Source organism: Colletotrichum higginsianum, chromosome 3, assembly GCF_001672515.1.
Source record: "Colletotrichum higginsianum IMI 349063 chromosome 3, whole genome shotgun sequence".
NCBI classification, from domain to species: domain Eukaryota; kingdom Fungi; phylum Ascomycota; class Sordariomycetes; order Glomerellales; family Glomerellaceae; genus Colletotrichum; species Colletotrichum higginsianum.
This window is the reverse complement of record NC_030956.1, coordinates 535,393-554,165: the sequence shown is the minus strand read 5'-3', so window position 1 is coordinate 554,165 and position 18,773 is coordinate 535,393. Positions and strand designations below refer to the sequence as shown.

The following is an 18,773-nucleotide window of genomic DNA, read 5'->3' as shown; positions in this document are numbered from 1 at the left end:
CATGCCAGGTAGAACGTGGCGGTGCAGCGACACTTGCCGCCGCAGCAGTACATCTGCACAGTATCAATAGTTATTGCTCACGTTTTCAGAATTCGCTGCAGCCAGTGAGTGTTTCGACAAGGGCGGATCTGGTCATCTTGCTGCCTACCATACTGCCAAGTACTCGTCAATTAAGTTTCTCATTAAGGCGCGCAAGTAGGCATACAGAGGGGGATCTCCCACGGCGTTGGTTTGATGGTAATGCAACTCTTACTGTTGCTGGCATCGAGGCGAGCCTATGCCTCGAAGTTGTACTTCTTACGTGCCCGGCCCTCAATAAAAGAAGGCCACAACAGATACAGATACTGCGCAACAGCGTATGGAAACTTGGGCAACAGAACGTTTCCCGTGACACCACCGTCGACCGAACTGATACACCTCTCAGCAACGTATCCAACCTTTAATCCGTGCTTGTTTGGGTCGTCCTCCCTAACGGGGCCGGAGTCCACTGCGGATGCCCGGAAGTTCCCTTCAATGGTGGCGGGGAGGACGTGGGTGAATGCAATCTTGGGGTGCTCAATGGCCAAAGCCTGGAATAGCAACAACGAGGAGGCTTTGGTCGCCGCGTACAGGGCTCTGGTGGGCGCCGGGATGACCGCTGCCACCGAGGAAACGAGCAGGATCGATGGTGATTTGGACGTCCTCGTCAACATGGGGATCTGCAATCTTGTCAGTGATACGGAAACCCCCGCGGCAAACGTGAGGCGGTCTTTACGAATGTCAGAGCAGAGGTCAGCGGTCCATTGAAGTTGCCCGCGACAGCACGTCCGGCGATGTCGACAGCCCTTTGGATCCCCGCAGCATCTGCATCCTCATTGGCGGACTTGATTCCGGTGAGAGCCATTACGGGCTGCAGGGCCGATACGCCGGCGCAGATGTGCAGGGTGTCCAGGCCCTGCCACTCCTCGTCGAGTCGGGACCTCAGGCCAACCAGGTCGTCGACCTTGCTGAAATCCGCAACGTGCCAGATACACTTCTCCCCGCACTCCTTGGCCAAGTTGGCGATTTCGTCGGCACGTCGAGCGACGACGCAGACGAGCGCCCCACGAGCTGCATATCGTTTCGCGACAGCCCGGCCGACGCCGCTGGAGGCGCCGAGGATGAGGACGCGCTCGTGATCGCGCGTGATGCGTTTATCTCTTCTGCGTCCCTGCGCTCCCAGTTTCCGTTGGACGACGAGAACAGCCAGGGCCGCTAGTACCAAGCGAACGACGTTGTACCCCATCTTTGGTGCTCCTTTCGAGTTCAGACGTGGGTGGTGTTCAGGAGTTTCTCTCAGTTGCGGGATCGTGAGTCCAGGTTTGTAACTATGGAAGTAGGTAATTAGATAATGCCCCTCCCTAGGTAGCTAGGCTAATGTCGCTGTGGAGTCACGTGCCTCCAGCGCTAACTGGTGACTCAGCACCCACCCAACAGGCTGCTGCACAGCGCTACAACCTCGTCCGTATTCGTATACCCTCGACCTAAGGTACCAAGGTAGGTAAGTAGGTGTTAATCTGATCTAGGTACGAACAAAGGTTGTGCTGAGCTGAATAGACAATGTGATTTAGGCTACAAATCATTCAGACTCAACACCTTCCTGATCTGGACTGCTGCCTGAGAGCCACCCAGCCTTGTTAAAACCAGTTGGTCGCTGTCTTACTCCATCAATCTCACGCACTTCACCTCACCTCTCGATGTTTCATCTGTTCCACACACTACAGCTGTCCAACGACCAACGCAATGTTCCCTCTCCTCCGACTCCCAGTCTCAATTATACAAGATGTTGTCGAGCTTCTCTGCCCTCATTGTCACCCGAGTCCTCCAACCCGGCCAGAGGAGTCCTGGGGCCGCTTTTGCAACAACGCATGTTCCGTCGGCTCACTTGACCTCGTGAGGCGCACTGCGTTGGCGCATCTCTGCAAGACTAACAAGTTGCTCAACGCCATTGCGACGCCACTATTGTACCATTTCCCGCGGTACAGCAGACATAATCTCTTTCCCTTTGTGCGAACAATGTTCCAAGGCCGACTGGAGCTTGCCCAATATGTCAAGTGTTTTCACATTGGGGAGGAAGTGTTCTACGTCGAAGACTTTTCCGCTGAGGAAACCCAACTCTGCCGGGATTTTGGAGTCCAGCTTGGCCTGCCCATCACACAAACAGAGCCCGACTCGACTACCCTATTCTCGAGTCTCATCCTGAGCAGGTGCACCGGCGTCGAAGAGCTCTGCATGCTCTCCCCTTACGGCGATCGCGATGATGTGCTCTTCCCTGACGTCGATACACTCCCGAACGTGAAGAGTGTGCTTATCTCGCATCACGACACGGAGTTCGGCTTCAATTTGCAGGATCTGAATAACGTCTTCTCCGCAACGCCGAACGTGACGTCTCTGAGCGTTTTCGCCATGGACGGCGCCGGGCTCACTCTGAACCTGGCGAACCTCCGACGGCTCAGGGTCATGCAGAGCAGGTTGGACGCAGAAGATTTTGCGTTGTTGATGGGGCAGTGTCCCAGACTGGAATGGATGAGCTACCAACTTGGTGACGTGATGGTCTCGTACGAGGAGCCGGCCTCGCCTCGTGAAATGCAGGACGCAATCGTCAGCCACACGCCTCGGCTAAGATACCTCGAACTTAGCATGCTGGACAGAACCGAATATCTCCAACACGACGATTACGATGAGACTCAAATGCTCCAGACCTTGAAGGAACTGGGGCAGCTGGAAGTGCTCAAGCTTGACTTGGAGTATCTCATCGACCCGCTGGGCGGCACTCTACGACCCACTGCGCTGGTAGAATTGTTCCCGATTTCGATTCGCGACGTTGAGATCACGACCATAGAACGGAAGAATCGGGAAGGGCTTTTGGAGGCGCTGGGAGAGGTGGCGAGAAGCTGCAAAACTGATTTCCCACGACTGGAATCAGTCAAATGCGGCGCGAGTACGCTGGATGAGAACCAGAAACAGAAGGCAATGGGTTACTTTGCGCGATCCAGGGTCAGGTTCTCAATGTTACCTCCCGGACCATGGGATTGATTGGCCGACATGGTTGAGTTGTTCAGCTTCACAGGGTGTCGGCAGATTTTCCCCCAAACACACCTTGACGTTGAAAGACGTTTTCACATTTCGAGGACTCTGATGTAACAAACTCGATGCCTGTGTACTGTCTCCCAAAGATTTTGATGTCAAAAAGGTTGATGTCCAGACCTCGCTACACTTCACCCAGATCAGAAGCTCTTCATTGGCGCATCACCTTCGGCTTTCCCACTACCGTACTTCTTCACGTCGTTCTTGCTGGCGTCCTTGTCCGCAACGAAAGCCTCCACCTCCTTACTATCCATGTGCTTGGCAACGTTGTCGGCCTGCCACTTCTTGAACGAAAAACCGACGCCCCTAGCAATTGTTAATCACTTTAACAACATGTTCGGTTGCCGAATTCAACTCACTCGTGGCTGTAGTCTTTGTCGTTGGCCTGGTCCTTGTGGTACTTGACCTGAATGAAATCGCTATCCACGGTCCCTGGGTCCAGACTGAGGCTGACGAGCGCGTTGATCGTCGCGGTCTTGGGGATCAGCTTGAATGTCCAGCTCTGCTCGTTCTTGAACTGGATCAGGTCGCGGTCGTTCTTGACAATCTGGTAGCCCTCGTTCACGCTGGCGTTGAAGAGCTTCGGCAGCGCGAACCATTGGCCAGCCATCTTGTACCGGTCATTGGCGTAAACGAACTGGTCGTCGTACACGCAGTCGGCCGTGTACCGCTTTACCCTCTCGACGGTAGGCTTCATCGAGTACAGGGCAATGATATCGTCAATGAGTTTCTGACGGGCCGGTGAGAGAGGCAAGGATTTCGACGGGTCGGGGTGGTAATCCTCCGATGCGGATGTCTGGCGGACCTCAAATTCCTCGCCTGGTGTGGCGGAGGTTTTGCCAGGGAAGTTCACGTGAAGTGGTTCCGCAGACATCTTCAGGGATATGTGGAAAGGCAGAGGATATGGACTTTGGGTGAGAACTTGAAGTAAGAGAATTTCGTTGGGCTTTCTCAAAGGCGGTTACAATGTTAATGGTGTTTTCACAAATCTGCATTGCTGTATTCGAGGTATTTAAACAGTTCTAAAAAAAACAAGAGCAATGGCGTGGAGGGAAATCGCCCTAAAGCAGCCGTATGTCTCCAGTCATGACGCCGTCGACTTCGAGAAAAAGGTGAACAAAGCGCAGCACATCCCATCTATTTCGCATTGAGCATCGAAATGATTCATTGACTCGATCATTTGCGCATGTTGATGTTCCTTCCGATTAGGCAACTCTGACGTCAATCCATCATACTGAAGATGAATGTCTCTACACAATGGGTGGCTTGGGCTCTCGGAGAGTTTCATACCAATCATCTCAAGAACACCCATTTTCACGTGTTACAAAGACATTCACGCAGCTGGACTTTTCGGACCCGAAGCTTCATTCAATCTTCTCTCATATCGTCGTTATTACTCTCGTCATCCATCCGGCCCATGAGAATTCTGAACTGGCCTTGACAACTCTAGTGACCAACCAGTTCTTCCACACTTGAAGCGACAGCCAAGCTCTTTGGTACCATAGTGAAGGAGGCCTCGGGAGTACGCTGGAAGTCTCTCAACGCCCGGAAGCCTCCCCTGACGCTGTCGGCCTCAAACCCCCGGGCACGCAGGACGCTTGTTGCGACTCGGGAGCTGTCGCCGTCGTAGCACAGAACAACAATCGGTTTCTGTCGGTACTCTTCCAGGATCTTTCCCGTCTCGGTCTTCGGATCGAGGGTGGCCTCCAGTTTGAGCCACACCTTCTCCAGAATCTTGGCATCCGAAAAGGGCTTCCAATCACTCGAATCCACAACGGGGATGTTTTCGGACCCGGGGATGTGATGTGTCTGGAAATCTTCCGGTTTTCGCAGGTCAATTATGGCCACATTTGGAAGACGGGGAATGAGGGAGGCACTGCTGGTGTCGATGTATCTTGGCGTGCTGGGCAACTGGACATCCTCGGTACGGACGATGCTTGTGTGCGGGATCTGCAGGAAGATTTCTGCCGGGTCCTTCTCCCACGCTTCATCGTAGCGATGGAGGTCAACCTTTTGGAGGTTCTGTGAAGATGTCAGTATCACCCATGGTGGAGATTAGAAGAGCATGCATACCTCGTTATGAATGGCAGGGAAGTGCTCCGGTCCCAACTTCGCAAAGTACTCGTCGATGTACTGGTACGGCAAGTCGCAGCAGATGAAGACACAGTGTACCTCACCAGCTTCGTCAGCAAGCTCCTTCAGATTCCCGGCCTCGAGGCGCTTGTCCAGGAACTGGTAAAGGCCTTGTAGGTTGAATCCGGACGACGGGCCGGCGATGAGTCCCTGTCTGCAGAGTTCCAACGAGAGTGCATAAGACTCGTGAGACCCGACGTGCTCAACGTGGTCGACGGCAGCTCTCCAAGGGAACTCGACCGGTTGGAGCAGTGCATACGAGCGCGGTCCAGGAACGCGGTCGCCGGGTGCGGTGCAGACGCCCAGCCTGTAAACCGAGGGCTTGGCGCTCTTGAAGTAAGTTCCTAGGCCAGTGAGGGTTCCTGTTTTCCGTGTTAGATGGACTTCGTGGTAGATGGTCGATGGACACAAGCTCACCGGAAGTGCCCATACCGGCACAGATGAGCGTGATCTGGGGCAGTTGCTTGAAGATCTGGGGCCCGGTCCACCTCACATGTGACTTCCAGTTCTGCGAGGGACGCTTCGTCAACCCTGCCCAGCTTGGAGGGTACATTGCGGATCACTTACATCGTCATTCTCATATTGGTTCGGGTTGAGGGCGGCTCCTTTGTCGCTGCCCATGTTTTTCGCGGCGTAGATGCCGCCTCTCTGGTCCAGCGGTTCAGGTTGAGACGGTCCGCCAAACAAGGTACTGAGGGGTTGACAGCGAATTAGTCTACTAAGCACGACACCGGTTGGGAAAAGGCAACGTTTCAAGGTGTCTTACATGTCCAAACCGAAGAATTGCATCAACTTCAACTTGGCCTGACTCGTCTTGTTGCTGAGGTAGGCGCGGACATCCGGTACGTCATGGTAGACCCGAGATGCCAAGGACATGGAGATGACGGTTGAACCAGAGCTGTATTCGACAACCGTTTTGGTCTTTCCGGGAACGACACCGTTCTGAAGCAGGTTGAGAGCCGGCATTGCCTTGACGTTGTTGGCGGGGTGCATCGACATCATCTTGGCGTAGACCCGGACGCCATGTTTGCGATAAGGGTTGAGACAGTCTGGTATTTCGACGAGGGGCAGCGGAGGAGCGGTATCAGGATCGAAGTAGTTTTTGACGGAGTTTGGTCCGGTGTAGACGTTGAGATGGTTCGGTTCGGCCATGATTGCAATGGTGACACCCTAAGTAGGTTTGGAGAGTTTGCTGAACACAATGAAAGTGTAGTCTATCCCGAACCCTAGGATAGATATATACTGTCCAACTGATGGAACTTTGCCATTATATACCTGAGAGCAGGCACTAGACGAGACAAGCTTTGAGATGCCACTTCAAAGGGCTTGCGAAACAACTCATTTCGTGATTCGACGGCATGTGGGCTCCAGGAAATAGCACATCCGTAGTGGTGATGTACACCGTTGATATCCGCAGCCATGGGTCATCCTTTTTGAATACGACTCTGCTGTAACATCCGCAAACCATCTCCTTGGACGAGAAATGCGTGCTTTTTGACCAATCAGCAGTTTCTCGTAGAACCTCTGCTTCGCTCTCTCCCACTTTCCTGCCAAAGCCTCATTGAGTGATTGGTGTGATGTCCCAGGCTAATGCGAAGCCCATGCAGACATGGTGAAGAGTTGCAGTAGACATTCTCTGATCGTCACACGAGTCATCAAGGTCACCCGCGGTGCAAGATGACGACCGTTTGATTGATACCTTGCGAGACATACTTCGTCGTGTCAGGGGGAAGGGGTTACAGATGGCCGCCGATCACTCTTCGGACAGTGAACAAAACCCGCAGGTATCAATCAATCATAGTTGGGAAACTCGGCTCAAAGATGCCGTGTTAAACGAGGGGAAACGAGTGGAATCCGGACTACATATAAGAAGAGCTCGATTGCGAAGTTTTGGGGAGTTGATTTGAGCTCGTTTCCACGGTTGAGCATGTTTCGCGGGAGCAATTCAGCCAATCCACAAGGGTTCTCGCTCTCATCCCTATCCCTGTCAGGATGGATCCAGCTCATCAGGAGTTCAGACAAGGGTGCGAACCCACCGTTCCTCGCGATGATCGTGACATCGGAGCAAGAACACACGCATTTGGCCTTCGGCAGTTCTGACCCAGACGTCAGGGCCTTGAGAGCCTAGAAAAGAGCCCATGCGACTTAAGACCCTTAGTTGCTGATGTCGCCATGCACCCTGATGGGTGACATTCGGTCTCCGAGCGAGCTCCCTTTTTGCTTGCCCCTTTTTCTCGCTTCTTTTGAGCTAGAGAGTAGACAGGCTGAGATCATTCCCTCTTTGGATCTCTTAGATGACTGACAACCTTTGTACTTGTTCGACATGACCACGAAGGATAATTCAGTGAGTGGGATACTCACACAGTCGTCTCCAAATATGTCGACGCCGGTTCAAAGTCATCAGAGGATGGGTTCAGAGGCGGTCGACAGCTCCGAGGATGTGAAATCCACGCACGGGTTCAACGAGCAGACCAATTATGTCCGCCCTCGAACAATCGTCACGGTAAGCTCTGGACTGGGTTTGGAAGAACAACCGTCATTGACTGAACAAAACGCCAGATATTTCTGGCTTGCGCAAGCGTGGACCTCGTTGCTCTCATGGACCAGACCACATTGGCAGCTAGCTTGAACATCATTGGGAACGCCCTCAACGCCAGCAACCAAACGGCTTGGATTGCCAGCGGATATTTCATGTAAGCTTGGGGAAGAGAAGAAGGTTTCTCACGACGGCCAGCCTAACAATACACGAACAGAACATCCACGGTAGGCCAGCTTCTCTATGGACGGCTATCGGACATCTGGTCGCGTAAAGTGATTCTTCTCATTGGTTTGGCGGTCTTCTTCACCGGATCTCTGGCCTCTTCAGTCGCAAACTCGGGTACCCAGCTGATCATCTTCCGAGCCTGGACGGGTATCGGAGGGGGCGGGCTCATGACCGTCGCACAGATGATTGTGAGTGATGTCGTGCCGCTCAGGGAAAGGGGCAAGTACCAGGGTATATTGGTAAGTACTCTACCCGTCTGCCTCTCAAGAAGGGCTTCTGGGTCGCCTTCCGTCCAAATTTCTTGCCAATGTTCCCGATTAACAGTCTTCTTAGGGTGCAGTTGTCGCCATAGCAAATGGCATCGGGCCTGTTGTTGGTGGTGCGCTGGCCTCGCAGTCTCGGGACTCGTGGAGATGGATTTTCCGCCTGAACATGCCACTCACGCTTCTTTGCACGCTCTGCGTCGTCTTTTTTATGCCGCTTAGGAAGGTCGAAGGGAACTGGAGAGTGTAAGTACGGCCATGATGAAGCTCGCCAGATCCCAACGTCACGCATGCAAGTGGCAGCTGACATTCATGTGCGCGCACAGCAAGCTGAAGGCCGTTGACTTCGTCGGAAGTTTCCTTGCCCTTGCGGGAACTACTGTGCTTATGCTGGGGTTGACTTGGGGCGGCGGAGATCACCCTTGGAACTCGGCTCACGTCATTGCCACCCTCGTTGTTGGGTTCTTTGTGTGCGCAGGCTTCGTCTTATGGCAGTGGAAAGGCGCCAGGTTTCCGCTGGTTCCATGTCAGTCGCATCAGCATACACCTCCCGCGATGAGATCACAGACTGACAGGGTTGCTGTTAGTACACATTTTCAAGTCCAAGATTGTGAACGGTGCCTGCATCACCATGGCAATCAACGGATGGAACTTCGTCGTTCAAGTCTATTACATCCCCGCCTTCTACCAACTCGCCTACGGGTACTCGGCAACCAAGGCCGGCGCAATGCTGCTTCCCATTACCCTGACCCAAACTTTGTTCAGCACGTTATCTGGACTGGTGGTGCATAAGGTCGGGCGCTACCGAGAGTGCATCTTGTTGGGCTGGGTAATGTGGGCTGTTGGCGTCGGCCTGTTGTCGACTCTTGACGAGAGCTCCAGCGTGGGCAAACAGGTGGGTTACTCATTGCTCGTGGGTGCTGGGGTTGGAAACACACTTCAGCCGTAAGTATCATTCATTCGTGCTTGCTGGCATGAATTTTCGAGTACTGACATCTTCCTCAGGGCCTTGATAGCGATTCAAGCCGGGGTGAGCCGAAGAGACATGGCCGTGGTTACATCTTTCCGCAAGTAAGGGAACTCCCAGCCGCCTCTCTCTCTCTCAATGACTTTAGCTTTATACTAACCACCCACATAGCTTCATACGGAACTTTGGAAGCACCATTGGCCTTGCGATTTCCGGCACGCTCATGTAGGTTGCATGCTGTTCCTGCCGTTGTTGTTTTCTTATCGCAAAACAGAACTGACCGTAGACCAACAGCAACAACATTCTCGCGGGCAGTAAGTCAGACTACCCACTTTTCGGCACCCCCCCCATTTCGGCACCCCAAAAATGAAGCTATTCCCATCATACTCGTCGACTTCAATTAATCATTGACTTCTTCTAGATGCAACAACAATACAGCTTTCAGCTTCACTAGGGTATTCAGAGTCGCTGGATTCGGCTGCATCATCCTCTTTTTCCCCAGCCTTAAGTTGCGCCTGCTGGATGTCTTTGATGTTGGCGAACTTAGTGTTAGGATCCAGCTGGACTGCCCTTCTTTTCCTTACTGCAGTATTGGTGACTTGGGCCTGCAGAAGCTCCAGTTTCTGCTGGGTATTTGCCAGCTCATATGCCTGCTCGCTGAAGCCTTTTTTTACCTTCCTGAATAGAAGGCGTTGAGTAAAGGCATCATTCTCCAGCTCTGTGAATAGCTTCAACTGCCCAGCTAGATCCTTCATCTTCCTTGGCGTCGACCATGCCACTGCAGATGACGCAGATACCCATCCTTCAGCTTCCTTGCCTCCAGACTGCCCTTTGCTGACCTGATCAGATGATCCTGATGCTGCTGGTGTTGATGGGAGCAGTAGGGAGCTCATCAGAGGCTTCGCCATAGAGACAGGCCATAACCCTGTCCATTTCCAACCACTTCTAATGTTCTGCATCGTCATACCTGCAGTACGAGCCTTCTGATAACAGCCTATAAAGTTCCTCTTGCCTACAACAGTTGAATCATTCCACTGACCAAGGTATCCAAGCTCCTTCCTATAGGCTGCCTTGACAGGGCTGAAGACTGACTGATCAAGTGGCTGGAGGACATGGGAGGTATGTGGCGGTAAGAACAATAGATGGATGTTGTTTATATAGCATAACCACATAAAGTCAGTCGTTGTATGACTCCCATGTCCATCCATGATCAGCAGCCTGACCTCCTTGCCCTGAGGAAGAGTCTGAGGGATGAAGACCTTCTGCAGCCATTCAACTGCAGTGGCATCTGAAGTCCATCCATTCTCCGTTGCAGTGAATTGCCATCCTTCATAAGGGCCAAGGTCTAGAGGAAACCACTGCTGCTGGACTGCCTTGCCCTTATAGATAACGAGGGGATTCAGAACATGGCCCAGGGCAGAGATGCATTCGATGATGGATACCCATGCCCTTGATCCAGGCTGTTTCTTACGTACAGACTTCGTCTCAGACATGCCCAGCACCAGCCCATTAGATCCCTGGCCCTCAAGGATACCAGTCTCATCCATGTTGTATCTATTAGCTGGTTTGATGCTGGTGATCTCTGGTATGGCGAGTAGTTTGAACCAGTCCCTGATGACCTCAGTAGATGCCCCATTAACACGCCTAGAATCGATAGGGCGACTTCTCTGGACCTTGACTGATGGATTCCTCTTCAAGAAGGCTTGGATCCAGCCTTTTCCTATAGGCTCTGTATCCCCCATGGCATGGAGGATCCTTTCTGCGAATAGCCTCACTTGCAGATGGGTTGGGGCAACACCAAGGGCATGCTGAATGCGAACCCATTCAGCCAGTTTAGCCTCCTGACTAACAGAAAGTCTCTGCAGGTCAGAAAAGGCAATTGACCTTGGTTGAGTGCCCTTAATCCGATACTGAAGTGTTGATCTTGGGATGCCATACACCTGACCAGCCCTCTTAATGGGCATGCCGTTGGTTATTGCGTCAAGGGCCTGATTGACTTCATCTTCGGTATACTGGCCCATAAGGTTGAAAAGAAGCTCTGAGGAAAAAATGAGGTTATTCGCATAAGTATAGAAAATGTTGTTGATGTTGAAAGTTGAGGGGTATGTTCTGGTGATGAGGCATTTGAGGCATTTTTGGGGTGCCGAAATGGGGGGGGTGCCGAAAAGTGGGTAGTCTGACTTATAGCAACTCTTGGGTTGGACGACGAAGACTCGCGGAAGCTGCTTGCGAACCCTCAACATGTTCTCTCCACGCTCTCGCCGACGGAGGCAGATAGGTTGCGAGCCGCGATCCTACCAGGATACAGGAGAGCATTCCGAATAATTTTCCTTGTCATGTCGGGACTTGCCGCAGTGGCCTTTTTTGTGGCATTTTTCATGATGCCTCAAGTAGAGCTGAGCAGACCTGACGATGCGAAGTTGAAGGAGGATGCTCGGGAAAAGAGGGACGACGCCAGCCATGAATCTTCATAAACGGTGCTTTCGGTTCGGGTAGCATGGCTGTATGTAAAGCAGAATGTTGATTTCAAGACAATGACTGGGCTTGTCATGTCTAAACATGTTTTTGACAAGACGATGCGCTGAACAATTCAACTGGCTTGGTTCAGTTAAGAGGGACGTTAAGATGCCGACGGGCACACATTTCAAGGTCACAACGAGTCAAAAGACCATGATTCATATAGGAGTTTTTTAGGTAAATAAAACGCTTTGATTTTGTGGTATAATCAACTACCAATCATAACCCGATCCGTCATTAATTCATACACTCATTCCTTACAGGCCAAGAGCCTTGACGATGGCCTTGCCGACGCCGTGGGCAGAAGCAGGGTTCTGGCCGGTGATGACGACGCCGTCGGTGACGACCTTCTCGCCCCAGGGGGCGTCGGCGAGCACGTACTTGCCGCCGTTCTGCTTGAGGCGCTCCTCGAGCAAGAAGTTCATCTCGGCGGTGTAGCCGGACTGGTCCTCCTCGGTGTTGGAGAAGCCGGTGACGGTCTTGCCCTTGACGAGGTACTCGCCGTCGGCGGTCTTTGCGTTGACGATGGCGGCGGGGCCGTGGCAGACGGAGGCGACGGGCTTGTTCTGGGCGACGAAGTCGGCGATGAGCTTGTGCGAGTCGGCGTCGAAGGCGAGGTCGTACATGGGGCCGTGGCCGCCGGGGTAGAAGATGGCGTCGAACTCGGAGGCGCGGCCGACGAACTTGGACAGCGGCTCGGTGTTCTCCCAGATTTCCTTGTGGTTCTCGAGGAAGTTCTTGGAGGAGGGGTCGCTGCTGAACATCTCGACCGAGGCCTGGTCGAGGGGCGCGACGCCGCCCTTGGGGGAGGCGAAGGTCATCTCGACGCCGGCCTCCTTGAGGACATCGTAGGGGTGGGCGAGCTCGGGCTAGAAGTTTCGGGGTCAGTATCAGCAATGGCGGGGAGCGGTGATAAAAACAAAAGGACTTTAACCTACAAGGTACCAGCCGATAGGCTTGCCAGACTTCTCAGTCTTGTCGACAGAGGTGAGAACGACGAGAACCTTAGGGGCCATTTTGTGATTTGGTGGGGTGTTTTTTTTTTTTCGAAAGGGGAAAAAGGTTGAAAGTTGGATGGATGGTAGATCGTTTGGGGGTATCTTGGGTATCGATTTGTGTGGTAGTGTTGATTGTCTTGCTTCGAAAGTCGGCTGTTCAAGTCGTACCGCGGGGTGTCGAGGTCTTTTGTACTCTGCGCTCTCGAGGAAACAACCCCATCATAGCTACATAGATGGTTCGGTCATCATGGATTCATGGAACGCCCTGACAGCTACCCCACCATCAGAATCAAGCATCTTTCTTTGCCTGAGTAAGGGGGCAGAGCGGGGTGCGGAATGGAGTGCGGAAAACAACAGCAGCACAGCAGCAAAGACAGCTTCCCGCAACCCATTGGCCAGCCCTTCTTGACGTCACGCCCATGTGGTTCTGGCCCAGAAGCCCAGTTAGTAATCTTGACCTGACATGTGGCGGGTCCTCTGTGGTTTGACTCGCTCAATCTGCGTTGACGTGGGAGCCCCGCCAAAATTTCTTCAACACCAAGAGCAAACTCCACAGTTCCCCCTTCGACAGTCCCCCTTTGGCTGGGTTTGACAAAGCATGCGGACGATTAAACTCTCCAGCTGCTTCCATGCCTTGCCAGAAGCAGCATCTGGAGGGTCCAGGGGTCCGGGGCTTGGTTGCGGGAGGATGACGCCGAGTGGGTGAATCGGCGACAGCGAGTGGGGGTGAACAAGATGGTCTCTCCTCGAAACTCGCCCTATCCTGGGGAGTTTTCCAACTTGGGACGATAGGTACGAGAGCCACGCCTTATGCCCGATGGGTCATATCGTCATAACGCCGATGATCGTGTCTTTTGTTGAGACGAGAGAGAGGGATGGAGAGAGAGAGGGAGAGAGAGAGAAAGAGGCTGAGACAGAGAGGGAGAGCCGGCTTTGTTGCCTTTTCCGGCGCAAGCTCCCCCATCCCATCGGTCAACTGGGCATGAATCTCACTGGGTCGCTACGGACAATGCCGGCTTCTCCGGCCGCGGATAGAAACATTGAGAGTGGATATTCAGCCCATTGGCCTCGGCTCGATCCCACAACCCAAGCTCCAAAGCGCCATGATGCCGCGGTTCGCGTGGGCCGCGCGCCTTGCGTGCCCTGCGTGGTGATGTTCGCATATGACTTCTCGCGAAGTGTCTCTTCATGATGACAACTTCCATGCACTCTTCTTCAACTCTAAACATGAGACGAGAAAAAGACACGAATCATGTCTGCATGCGCTTCAACCCCTGAAAAGGCTTGGATGACAGCTGTCACGACGGGACAAACACCATCTTAAATTACTCATCCGCCCCGATCGCGGGTTTTGGCTGCTTGAAAAAAGGCCGACGCCGACATGCAGAATCTGGTATGTCAAGACTCTCCTTGCCGTCCGGGGAGGACAATTCCATCAGTACTTGGCGTTTTGATTTCAAAGCCGAGATGCGCACCTATCGCAGTGTGCGGACGTTGCGTATTCCGCGAGGGCATGTACGGGATATGCTCAAATCTCAATCGCCGAACGAAGAGACCGACAATCCCCGTCTCCCGGGACTTCGGCCTCCAGACAGACACGCTTCATTCGAGATTCATCAGCCCAGCTTATCAATCCAAACGACGCCGCCGCGGCGAGGGAGAATCACATTGTGATGAACGCCTGAATGTTCCTGTCCGCCATGTCCTTCCTCACCTCCACGAACAACAGCTCCGTTCCCTCGCGCGACCAGCCCAGCACCCGCGTGAAGATCTTCCTCGTGATGCCCTGCACCCTCTCGGGCTTGTCCGTTGTCTGCATCGCGTCCGGCATCTTCTAGCTCCTGCCCCGGGCCCAGGTGGGACGAGGGCATGGCAAACTTCCTCAACTGTTGCTCAACGGCCCGTTTGTCCTCGGCATCCTCGATCTCGAAGCGGCAGTTGGTCGGCACGTACTCGGGCTGTATTAGGCTGAGGTCAAGTGCCCAGAACTTCCGACTCCGGGTTCCTGTCTGCGAACATCGGTAGCGCGGATGCCCATGCCAGTTCCGATGTCGAGCACGCGATGCGGCTTGGAAACGGAGGCCCGGCCGGGTTCGTTGTCGAAGATGCGGAGGGCGATTGGTTGCTGTAGGTCCAGTCGGCTCCGTTCTTTCTGAAGGGATGTCAGTCATCGGCATCTGGTAGACTTGCCTTTGCGGCGTCATACACCTCATCATTCTGGAGCAAGTATTCTGAAGCAGGTCGCCAGCAGTCAGTACGGGGCCTGATTTCCTATGTTCCGACTCAACGCCTTCCATGCGCTTGTGGTAAGTCCTTCCAAACTCCTCCACAAACACGTACACTGTCGACGCCACCGAGGCCGAGGACGATGCCCTATCGGCGTCACTGAATTCAGTATCAATGCTCAAAGCCACAGGGGTTGCCTGCAAAGCTTTCAGTTCGTCGAGTGCAGCGGATGTGAACTTGCAATTCAATCACAAGTACAACCCCGATTTCACCTTGAATCAAGAAATTGTGTTGCTCTTCGCTGCTTGTTTTGTTAGTCACATTGGGCGCGTATGATAAACCTGCTTGCAAGATTGCTTCCCGTTCTTTGGGGCTACCAAGTCGTCACTGACTGGGCCTGATGCTCGACTCTCTCGTCATGAATTTGAACTCCGGGCTCTCTGTCCATTTGAATCGACCAGGACATCCATCTCGCTGCCCTCTTTTCTCGTTGAATCTTCCAGCCCTCCTCCAAGCCTATCCAGCCCCCATATAGTCCATATCACACAAGTCAGGATGGCAAACTCCATCAACGCTGTCATGAACAGGTACGTCGTCGTGTCACCGGTGACGGCGCTGAATCTCTTCTCGCCCGTGCTGACGTAGGCTATCGTGTAGGATATCCGGACGACCATGAACGGGAAACAAGCGGCGAAGCCGATCAGGGAACGGGTTTCGGAACGAGGAACCTGCTTCCACTTCTGCGCCAGGTATACGAAAAGCAGTACCGCCCAGAAGTAGAGCGCCGCGAAGAGGCCCACGCCGGCTTTGGTCAACGACCCGGGCGCCATTGCGTTTTCCGTCCTTTTGCTTATGAGGGCGTAGTCGGCTATCGAGATGGCCAGCCCAGCCCAGCAGATGAGCTCGGGGATGCGGAAGTGCCACTGCGTCAAAACTTGAACGAAGGAGTTTCTGACAAGCCATGTGTTAGCTGGAAACACGATCAAGAAAGTTGGCCCCGGCGATGGACTCACACTCTCTTCAGGAAATCGATCAAGACAAAAGTGAGAAGGACGAGCCCCAGGGACTCGCAGACGAAGATGGTGGCCCAGACAGCCCTGGAACTGTTGGTAATGGTGCCCAGCATGCAGCCGGCACCGACTATCCGTATCGTCGATATGAATAGGATCCCGAACCAGCCCATCTTCTTTTGAATGCGGAAGAGGACGCCGAAGCAGAGAAACAGGAAGAAGAAGACGATTTGGGCGATGGCCACGCCGTCGCGGTACTGAAATTGGCGTGCCATGTCGTTTAGGAGTTGTATCTACAAAGAGGATGACGAATTTTTGCCTGTCGACAACGTAGGAAACCGAAAGACCTGAGCGGGTATGGCATATTGCCGATGAACGAAACTGGTCCTTTAGTATCCTCGATGGCGAGCCCTCCGAACCTCTCGGCAGATCGGAGATTCTCGCCCGGCGCCGGAGGCCGCTCGAGGATCCACACTTTCCGATAGGCGAGTGCGAGTGCGATTCGCATCAGGCATTCGAGAGCCAAGTCCTCGGCCGTTGTCCAATAGCAATCGCCGGGACGAACTAAGACGGTTTAGGCACCTCAAAAGTGGTGGCCCTAACAGCCCCGCCCTTCCCTTGCTCGGCCATGCTACGCTGATCAATCCTGCTGCTGCGGCCCAAGGATTGAGGCTATGAGTGCAGCGGATGCGCCAGGACTGAAGATCGTGTCTGACCTGACGACAACGACAACAAGATAACGAATCATGATCGGTTTTGGGAATCCCTTACACACAAATGGAATGGAGAAAGATGCTAAGGAGGAGGCAACGGGCACGCCACATCGCACTCGCTTACTGCCATTAGCGAAGAAAACCAATCGCACCTTTTGTTTCCGGCTTGCTCCTCGCAACACTTGATCTTTGCTAATAATTAAAAAAGCAAAACATGTGGATTTGTGATGGCCGACTCGTGTCCTCCATAGCGTCAACAAACAACCATCTTGAGCTGGAGTTGTCACGAGTTAGAGCACACGGTAAGGCGTAGCAGAATATGGGAGAAAGATGCTTATTCTATATAAAGTGAAGAGAATGAAATGCAGTCTACTTATATACGTCTGACCACGTGAAATGGCACGTGAGGGGACTCGTCCGGAGAGCTCTGATATACGAGGGTTTCCATGTGACAGAAGTATCGCCTGAACCTGCTCTTTTGAATGCAGGCCAACCGACTACGGGTGAAAAATGCTATAACTTCAGTTGCTCATCGAATCTCCCTCTGAGAAGTACTTGAATACCATAGTGGCCCTGTCCTTCAGCCGACGTCTCAACTTTCCCTTCGGTCCATTGTCTTCGTCCCGTTTCTTGTCTTTACTCTCATCCGGTCTTCTTGCAGACTTGATCCCCGGTGACAGAGGGACAACAGATTGGCCACGCTTAAAACTGATGGCGTACGTTGCGGCGTGTTGAGATGTGAGGTGGCTAGAGGCCGTGCCGCCCCTCCAAATGGTGCGCCACATGTTGGTGTGACAAGGTGTAAGTCCAGTCAGCTATTGCCCATACTCCAGGCCATGAACCACGTCGGGGAAGTCGTCGCCACTCTGGCCATGAATATCGCGGTAGTGACCCCAGACTCGTTGTTTGTTTATCGAGATACCGACGCTAAGGAGTGATCTGTTTCCCCATTCGGCCTCTCTGCCCTCGGGGATGACATAGGAGGTGAGATCAACCGGGGCAGGGTGTATCGAGTTGAACTTGAACAGGACAACACCGCGGTAGGATTTTCCACCACTGATCCAAGTGTTTTGCGTCTGGAGGATGTCGGCGGCATCGGACGTCACTCGGGGCATCACGCTGTGGAAAGCTGTTTAAAGAAACGCTCGCAAGGGACTGAAGGTGGTGAAAATGACACCAAATGCGTCGGTCACCATTTGGTTGGCGTTGGTTCTAGCGTCAAGAGCGTCGAACGGGTTGTTGGTGAATTGTAGCGCCCAATGCGGGTTGCTGACGATAGATCCGTGGTACACGGGGCTGCTGCCGGCCTGTCGAGGGGTCCAAGCTGGGTTGAGGTTCTCCGGGTCATGGTGCAAGCGTTTTTGATCCTCTTTCATCATGCTCAGCTGTCGAGTCGTCGGGGTTGTCGTCCATGCTTCGAGAACCGTACGGCCGCGGAGGATGACTTGTTGCACGGTTCGGTCGATGGGAACATTGAATTTGTCAGATATATCCTCAACTGGGGCGTTTGCCTAGTACGTTAGTAAATTAGCAACAGAACAAAGTTTGGACGACAATATGGACGACAATATGGACGACACAATGGACGATAATATGGACGACACTGCGGACGACACTATGGATGACACTATGGATGGCGCTTTGAATAACACGAGTATAGTAGAGACGACAGTGAGAAACTTACCAAGGGGGCTTTGTTGGGATTTGTGACAGCAACGGCGGGCGAAGAGGATTTCGAGAAACTCGACGCACTAAGTGAGACTGTCAGGGGCTTGAGAAACTCGGTGATGATATGCAACAGCCAATCTCCGATGGTCTTTTTGCCCAGGAATGCCTCGGTGCATTCGATTCCGGCAACGGCGTCGAAATTATCCAAGTTCAAGCGGATCTGTTGGGTGATGGAAGAGCAGAAGATTGGCTTGATTCCGCAGATGAAGTCCTCGATGCTGGAAGCTGATCTCCTGAAAACGTCTCCTGGCAGTATTTCAGATGCGTGTCTGTGGGCAACCTGAGAGATGGAGATTTGGGAGGCATCCCACTCGTAGTCATTGGCGATTTTCTCGACTCTGCCGACCAT

At 53.2% G+C, this 18,773-nt stretch overlaps 8 protein-coding genes across 8 annotated transcripts; 2 read left to right on the top strand and 6 right to left on the bottom strand.

Moving 5' to 3' along the window:
- Positions 1–275: 275 nt before the first annotated feature.
- Positions 276–1,264, bottom strand: CH63R_03715 (Short-chain dehydrogenase; the record flags this gene model as incomplete). The annotated part of the gene is made up of 2 exons (XM_018298690.1): positions 276–698; positions 755–1,264. 2 exons carry the CDS (start codon positions 1,262–1,264, stop codon positions 276–278), a joined length of 933 nt encoding a protein of 310 aa, XP_018159936.1.
- Positions 1,265–2,034: 770 nt separating this feature from the next.
- On the top strand, positions 2,035–3,054 carry CH63R_03714 (Aromatic aminotransferase; the record flags this gene model as incomplete). The annotated part of the gene is made up of 1 exon (XM_018298689.1): positions 2,035–3,054. One exon carries the CDS (start codon positions 2,035–2,037, stop codon positions 3,052–3,054), a length of 1,020 nt encoding a protein of 339 aa, XP_018159935.1.
- Positions 3,055–3,245: 191 nt separating this feature from the next.
- Positions 3,246–3,979, bottom strand: CH63R_03713 (FAD dependent oxidoreductase; the record flags this gene model as incomplete). The annotated part of the gene is made up of 2 exons (XM_018298688.1): positions 3,246–3,411; positions 3,465–3,979. 2 exons carry the CDS (start codon positions 3,977–3,979, stop codon positions 3,246–3,248), a joined length of 681 nt encoding a protein of 226 aa, XP_018159934.1.
- A 572-nt stretch (positions 3,980–4,551) lies between these two features.
- Positions 4,552–6,390, bottom strand: CH63R_03712 (Cysteine synthase K/M:Cysteine synthase B; the record flags this gene model as incomplete). Its single annotated transcript, XM_018298687.1, has 5 exons — positions 4,552–5,127; positions 5,179–5,600; positions 5,656–5,746; positions 5,806–5,929; positions 6,005–6,390. 5 exons carry the CDS (start codon positions 6,388–6,390, stop codon positions 4,552–4,554), a joined length of 1,599 nt encoding a protein of 532 aa, XP_018159933.1.
- Positions 6,391–7,561: 1,171 nt separating this feature from the next.
- CH63R_03711 (Multidrug resistance protein fnx1) lies at positions 7,562–9,461 on the top strand (the record flags this gene model as incomplete). The annotated part of the gene is made up of 8 exons (XM_018298686.1): positions 7,562–7,741; positions 7,798–7,931; positions 7,992–8,241; positions 8,336–8,511; positions 8,592–8,791; positions 8,841–9,210; positions 9,271–9,336; positions 9,404–9,461. The coding sequence occupies 8 exons, from the start codon at positions 7,562–7,564 to the stop codon at positions 9,459–9,461; spliced, it is 1,434 nt and encodes a 477-aa protein (XP_018159932.1).
- Positions 9,462–12,006: 2,545 nt separating this feature from the next.
- CH63R_03710 (DJ-1/PfpI family protein) lies at positions 12,007–12,765 on the bottom strand (the record flags this gene model as incomplete). Its single annotated transcript, XM_018298685.1, has 2 exons — positions 12,007–12,618; positions 12,688–12,765. 2 exons carry the CDS (start codon positions 12,763–12,765, stop codon positions 12,007–12,009), a joined length of 690 nt encoding a protein of 229 aa, XP_018159931.1.
- Positions 12,766–14,363: 1,598 nt separating this feature from the next.
- CH63R_03709 (methyltransferase domain-containing protein) lies at positions 14,364–15,421 on the bottom strand (the record flags this gene model as incomplete). Its single annotated transcript, XM_018298684.1, is given in 5 exon segments — positions 14,364–14,756; positions 14,765–14,899; positions 15,088–15,120; positions 15,232–15,274; positions 15,366–15,421. Coding segments are annotated over 5 exon segments (660 nt in total).
- A 2,090-nt stretch (positions 15,422–17,511) lies between these two features.
- CH63R_03708 (uncharacterized protein) lies at positions 17,512–18,773 on the bottom strand (the record flags this gene model as incomplete). The annotated part of the gene is made up of 3 exons (XM_018298683.1): positions 17,512–17,825; positions 17,874–18,207; positions 18,381–18,773. The coding sequence occupies 3 exons, from the start codon at positions 18,771–18,773 to the stop codon at positions 17,512–17,514; spliced, it is 1,041 nt and encodes a 346-aa protein (XP_018159929.1).